The sequence below is a fragment of the Pelodiscus sinensis genome, chromosome 1 (assembly GCF_049634645.1).
Source record: "Pelodiscus sinensis isolate JC-2024 chromosome 1, ASM4963464v1, whole genome shotgun sequence".
Taxonomy (NCBI): Eukaryota; Metazoa; Chordata; order Testudines; family Trionychidae; genus Pelodiscus; species Pelodiscus sinensis.
The window spans coordinates 137938571-137945647 of record NC_134711.1 but is presented as its reverse complement, the minus strand read 5'-3'; the positions used below and the strand labels follow the sequence as shown (position 1 = coordinate 137945647).

Sequence of the window (7077 nt, the reverse complement as noted above, 5' to 3'; positions counted from 1 at the left end):
ACAGCAGTGCCCTCAGCGTTCAACCCAGAGACACCCCCGGCAGCTGGGAGCTTCCCCACAGCAGTGCCCTCACTGTTCAATCGAGGGACACCCCGGCAGCTGTGAGCTTCCCCACAGCAGTGCCCTCAGCGTTCAACCCAGAGACACCCCCCCGGCAGCTGGGAGCTTCCCCACAGCAGTGCCCTCACTGTTCAATCGAGGGACACCCCGGCAGCTGTGAGCTTCCCCACAGCAGTGCCCTCAGCGTTCAACCCAGAGACACCCCCCCGGCAGCTGGGAGCTTCCCCACAGCAGTGCCCTCATTGTCCAAACGAGGGACACCCCAGCAGCTGTGATCTTCCTCATAGCAGTGTCCTCGCTGCCCAACCCAGACATTTTGGCAGCTGTGAGCTTCCCAGCAGCGCCCCACCCTGAGAGACACCATAATAGCTGTGAGTTTCATCAAAACAGTGCCCTGTCACTGCCCTTTCCGTGAAAGACGCTGCACTTACTCCCTAGCAGGTTGCGCTTCATGACTGTTATGCCCCAGCCAGCTGAGTTGGGGACCACGGAAAAGCGGAGGACCAGGGACCCCCACGTGCTACTGCTACCCTGCTGTTCTGGCTCCTCCGGGCGCAGGTGCGCCCCGCCCCGGCCTCCACGCACAGCTCCCTGCAGCTCTGCCATTGCCTCTGAGCCCTGCCCTGTGCAGCTCCCCCCCCATTTCAATCCAGCGCCCCGCAGAGCCCCCCGCCAGGGGCGCGGCACTATCTGTGTGGCGCAGGGAGTGGGGAGCGGAGAGCCCATGGATCCCAGCTGAAAAGCCTGTGTAGGATGGAGCCCCCGCCCCCTGGCTCTGCCCCTCCAGCCTCCTTCACATTGCAGCGAGGAGGAGACTGGCTCCCACTCGCTGCCCCCTTCCCCTGTCCCCTCCTGCAGCACCTGGCTCCCGCGCCCAGCGCATTGGCTGCCGGCGCCCATCAGTCAGCGCGGGGCTGTGCTGACATCATGCTGCAGTAGAGGGGCTGGGCTGGGCTGGGCAGGGAGCGGAGCGGTGCGAGCTGGCTCCATCCCTCCCTGCTCCCAGGGGCTGCGAGTCCGGCCGCCTGCCCCGCGCCCCGCCGGCAGGAGCGAGCGAAGCCGGGAGCGAGAGGCGCCGGGCAGCTGCTCTTCTTCGCTGCGGCGCAGGTGGAGCCGGCTTCAGCATGGGCTGCCCGCGGCCCCTCGCCTCCCTCCTCTTCCTCTGGGCCTTGCTGCCCAGCAGCGGCTGCAGCAAAGGTGAGTGAGGGCCCCGCGGGCAGGCCCTGCGCACGGTGCACGGGAGCCAGCCGCTCCCCTGTCCTGCCGAGGGAGGGACCCCGCGGCGATCCGAGCCAGCTCCTGGCTCCAGCTGGGTGCTGCCTTCTCTCCGGGCATCCCTCGCGCGCTCCGCCTGGTACCCGCCGTCCCCCGCCTCCCTCGCCCTTTCTAGCGCGTCCCCAGGGCCTCGGCCCGCTCGCTCCCTCTTCCTCCGAGCTGAGTCCTCGCTCTCCCCAGAGCCGCCGCTGGTGCAGCTCCCTGGCCCTGGGTACCTGCCCCCTGCTGGAATACAGCCTGAAATAACCGCCCCCCAGTCTCCACCCTTCGTCCGGACGCGTCCCCGGAGACCTGCCTGCGGGGCACGGGACTATGCAACCTCTGGGCGTCGCCTAGCGGAGCCAGGGCATCCGCTGTGCCGGGCGCGGAGACCCGCCCTGGAGCTCAGGCATTCCGAGCACGGTGTTGTCCAAACCGCAGGCGCACAGCGCGGGTTCCCAGCTCTCTGGCTGGGGGCGCAGACGCAAGAGCCTGAGGCGGCGGGTGGAGTGAGAAAGGGGGGACTAGTCTAGGAGGCGGAGTGGCACAGGAGGGGCGGAAGGCATGGGGGGGGGGACTAGGCCCCATGGCCGGGCTGCAGAGCCGGTTCCCTTTCTGGCTGCAGGTGCAGAGGGGGGTGTTGGTGTTGGAGGGGGTTACCTGGTGGTGTTTTTGTACTGAGGGAGCAATCATGGATTACGGCCCCCTGGGGCTAAATGCCCTTCCTTGCCTTAGCGAACTGCACCGCCCAAGCCCAACGTAGCTTCTGCTGTTCACAAGTGGCTTGGCTCCCCATGGGACCTTCCAGGAGCTGCCCCCAGAGATTTCCCCCAAAGCCTGCCCCTGATCCTGGGAGATTTCCCTCCCAAGAAATCACCCTGGTGCCTTCCAGCTGACAGATGGAGTCAGTCAAGATTTATCCCTCTGCCATCAGCTTGTTGCCCCAGCAACCGGGCGTACCTGGCATTTACAGCCATAGATTTCTGCCTCTGTGACAATTTATAAACCAGAACCGGGCTCAGAGTGGAATGGGAGGGGGCTTTTCTAGCGTGGGGGTGGGTGGGAAGGTGGGAATTGCACACAGGAGCCCCCCAGCTCTTGAGAATAAAGGAAGAGCGTCTGTTTCACTGGGATTTCTACACAATACAGCATTAATCAATATGGTGAGAGAAAAATCCCAGCCCACAGCTGCGCAGGCTGGATATCCCTGCACACAGCTTTTCTTCTGCTTCTTGTCCGGACCTGGAGCCCGGCTTGCAGCCTGAGCCCTGGACTCCCTACTCACAGTGTTCTCTGCCAATGCACCTCAGGTCTGGTCCTTGCAAATGAGTGTCTGGCTCCTATAGGGTGCTGATCCGAATCCTCCAACACTGTGCTAAACAGAGCTTTGCTGCAGGAACAGGCCCCATGGTGCCCTTGAGGTGAAAGGCTCTGTCTCTCATTCCACCACCCCTCTGAGCCCCTGCTGTGTAGTCAGAGCGTTGCCCAGGCGTGACTGTACTCTTGTCTGCGTGGACTGGGTGAATGGGGTGGGACGATTAGATGGGGGTTGAAACTAGGCCATTGCAATATAATCTCTGAGGCCCATTCCACAGGGGTAAGATGGTGGGGAGGGCTGATCATTTGTAATGATTTTCCTTTGCCCTCTCCATCCCTCCCTCCTCCTTTCTCTCTTTCCCTGCCCTGGAGCTTGTGTGATAAAGATTAATTTGCTATTTCTGGGCCTGTGACATTTTTCAGAGCCTCCTGCCGGCTGCTGTCTCAATGCTGAGTCTGGCCAGGCTCCAGCCAACAGGATTAGCACTTCGGGCAACAAGGAGGGGCCAGGGGAATATGGGACATGACATGGAGCCAGGGATGAAGGAGAAAGGAGCTCAGGGAGTGAGACATGTGCATGGAATATCTGTCAGTGGAGTTTCTAGGGATCCCTTTCAAGCCCTTGCCCAGTCAGGAGGTGGGGGGATGTGGTAAGGTTGCTCCACAGGAATAGTCCCTAGGGAAGTTCTAAGGGTGGCTCTGTCCCTTAAATTGTAACTTTTATTAAGCTGGGAGCAGGGCAGGATTTTTCTCTTTGAATCTCTCCTTAGAACTTGGCTCCTTCAGCCCCTGCAGTGTTGCTGTGGCTCTTGTCTGTGTGTTGCTAGGAATTGAGGGGCTCCATCAGGACAGAGCATAGTGGTAGCTCCCCAGAGCCACACACACAAGCATTATCTCTTCCTGCCCCTTATCAATCTACTTTGGGCCTCCTTTATTTCAGGATTAAGGGTGGTGCCCCCAGCCTGTCTGGGGAGCCTTCTATGACTGTGGCTAACTCATTCTTGTCCTCCCATTCCTGTCCCCCAAATCCTCTCAGCAAACAAGCACAAGCCCTGGATCGAGGCCGAATACCAGGGCATCGTCATGGAGAATGATAACACAGTCCTGCTCAACCCACCACTATTTGCTCTGGACAAGGATGCACCACTGCGCTATGCAGGTACTTGGGCAACAGGGTTGGTGGAGAGAAGATGGGGAGGAGAAACCCAGAAAGAGATGAGACACTTTATCCTAGTTCTGGATGGTTGCTTAGCACAGGGACTGATGGCTTTACAGCACCTCTGGCAAGGACCCCTTAGGACAACGTAGGTACGCAGCAGCATTATTTGGGAATAAGTGACATTATTCTGAAATAACATTGCATGCATCTACACTCCCAGCCTTTATTTAGAAATAATGGCGGGCTGGAGGACTTCTTACTCCAACTCCCATAATCCTCATTGACCGAGGAGTAAGAGAAGTCGGAGGAAGAGTGCTCTTCCTTCCACTTCCTGCAGCGTAGACAGCACCAAAAGTCGAGTTGACCTATTTCGACTTTTACTACACAATTGACACAGCTGAAGTTGCTCAGATTAATTTGACTTTAGCCCTGCTGTATAGACTTGCCCCAAGTGGCTTGCCTTAATTTGTACCAGTTGCCAGTGCTCCTGGGAATCTTTCTTAAAGCCAGGAATGCCCTGGTCAAGACTCCTTCCCCTACGAGTGCCCTGCCCTGGGAGCTCTTGCCTGAGCTGGCATAAAGAAGCCTCGAGGCAACCAGAAATCATCATTCTCAGGCAGAGAGAGCTGGGAACATGAGGAGGGAGCTGTGAGGCAAAAGGGAGATGGGTGTTTGCAAGATGACATGGTGGGAGGGTAAGGGGGCAGGATCAAGTTGCAGAGAGACAGCGAGGTGGATGAGGGCTGGGTGATAGGGCACAGAAACTTCTTGCTGTCCTCACTGGCCTGTTTCTTTCCTTTTTTCTGCCTCTCTCTCTTCCTTCTCCCCTGTTTGGGGGGTGCCAGGTGAGATCTGTGGTTTCCGGATCCATGGGGCTGGAGTGCCCTTTGAAGCTGTGATCCTGGACAAGGCCACCGGTGAGGGGCTGATCCGGGCCAAGGAGCCGATGGACTGTGAGGCTCACAAGGAGCACACCTTCACTATCCAGGCATACGACTGCGGAGAGGGACCTGATGGGACCAATACCAAGAAATCCCACAAGTGAGGCAGCAGTGGAGAGTTGTGGTGGCTGGAGCTTACCTCTTCACCTGCTAATGCCTGAATGGGGCACCCAACCCCGGGGGGGGGGGGGGCAGAGAGGACACTCAAATGATTCATGCAGGAACCTCCTCTGGTGCCAATGGCTCTTTTCAGAGCCTCCGGTTCACCAGTCTGTATTTTTCCAACAATAAAAGTCAGGCAACACTAAGTGTGTATAGATTGTCAGTAACTATGGGGCAAATGAGTGATGCTCTTTGAAGTGAGGCATGTCTGAGAGTACTGTCCTAGGTGTTAGTGCTTTGTGCTGAGGTATGGACAAAAGCCCCAAATTGCTTTATGTAAGAACATAATAACGGCCATACTGGGTGCATTTAGGCCAACAAGGGGTGAGTCACTTAATACATTTGCCCTATTCTATTGGAAAACAGCTGTTTCCAATAGAACCTGATGCTAGATGCTGCAGAGGGAATGAACAGAATAGAGCAAATGTATTAAGTGACTCACCCCTTGTTGTCCTGTCACAGCTTTGGGGGCATAGAGTTGCATCCCCGACCATCTTGGCTAATAGCCATCGATGGATGGAACCTCCAAGAATTTATCCAATTATTTTTGAAATGCTAGTTATAGTTTTGGTCTTCACAACATCCCCTGGAAATGAGTTCCACAGGTTGACTGCACTTTTCATGAAGAAGTACTTATGTTAATTTTAAACCTGCTAGCTGTTAATTTCAGTGTGTGACCCCTTGTTCTTCTATTATTTGTCCCACCACATAACACTTTCTTAATTACTTTCTCAACAGCATTCATGATTATCAATCATTATGATCAGTAATCAAGCTGATTACTCCCAGTTTTTTAATCTCTCTTCATGTGGAAACTATTATTTAGCCCTTTTTGTTGCCCTTCTCTGTACTTTTCTGGATTCTAATATATTTTGAGTGGAGATGACCAGAACTGCACAAAGTACTCACAGTGAGGGTGTAGCATGAATTTATAGAGGAAATGTGATTTTTTTTCTGTTTTCTTAATGGTTCCTAACATTCTGATAGCTTTTTTGGACTGCTGCTGCACAGAGAGCAGCTATTTTCAGAGAATTATCCACAATGACTATAAGATCTGTCTTGAGTGGAACAATTAATTTAGACCCCATCATTTTATATGTATGGTTGAGATTACGTTTTAGAATAAGCATTACTTTGTACTTAACAACATTGAATTTTATCTGCCATTTTGTTGGCCAGCCACCCAGTTTTGCAAGTTCCCTTTGTACATCTTCCCATTCAATTTTGGACTTAATTCTCCTGAGTAATTTAGTATCATCTGCAAACTTTGCCAGCTCACTCTTTTCTTCTTTTCCAGATAATTTATGAATATGTTGAATAGCACACATCCTAATACAGATCCTTAGGAGATACTGCTAATTACCTCTTTCCATTGTGAAAACTGACCATTTAGTCCTACTCTTTGTTTCCTACCTTTTAATCGTTTACTGATCCTTCAGAGGACCTTTCCTCTAATCCCATGATTGCTAATTTTGCTTAAGAGCATTTGGCAAGGGACCTTAGCAAAGGCTTTGTGAAAGTACTAGTACGCTGTAGTTACTGGATCATCCTTGTCCGCATATTTGTTCCCTCAAATAATTCCCTCAAAGAATCCTAATAGATCGATGAGGCATGATTTCCCTTTACAAAAGTTTTGTTGCCTCTTCCTCCACAAACCATGAGTTTGCTCATAATTTTCTCTACTATAGTTTCCACTAGGGATGTGAATGGGTAACTAGTTACCTGATAAGCATCACCCTTACCTGATGATGCTTACTGCTCACAGCCTGCCACTGACGGAGGGCTGCCCCAGCAGGGCTGGGAGCTAGTGGTAACCTCAGCCCTGGACCTGGAACAGTCTTGCCACCAGTGGCAGCAGCAGTCCTGGGACCAGGGCCAGGAGACCAGTAGTGCTGGGGCCAGGAGCCTCCTGTTGCTGCTGGTAGCTGAGGTAGCAGCAGCCCTAGCCTAACCAGGGCCTAATGTCTAACCGGGTAACTGATTAATTGGGATGTTACATCTCTACTTTCCATCAATTTCCAACACAGTCTCTCTCTTTCCTGAGAGATCCTGGTCGAGTCCCTGGAAGTCAGTGCTGCTGTGTGGGGGCCGAAATCTCATTCCCTGCATTCTCATTCCCTGCATTCTTTGAGGACTGGGATGAGGCTGGTGCCCACTGGGGGTTGTTTTCTTGGTCTGCCTTGT

The 7077-nt window shown here is 53.9% G+C and overlaps 1 protein-coding gene across 1 annotated transcript in view; it reads left to right on the top strand.

The window, feature by feature from the left end:
• Positions 1-901: 901 nt before the first annotated feature.
• Positions 902-7077, top strand: part of CLSTN3 (calsyntenin 3) — a 28432-nt gene continuing 22256 nt past the window's right edge. Inside the window, exons 1-3 of the mRNA XM_075903507.1 lie at positions 902-1257; positions 3668-3790; positions 4636-4831. Coding sequence (XP_075759622.1) covers positions 1185-1257; positions 3668-3790; positions 4636-4831 — 392 coding nt within the window. The 5' untranslated portion in view covers positions 902-1184. The remainder of the gene's footprint in view (positions 1258-3667; positions 3791-4635; positions 4832-7077) is intronic.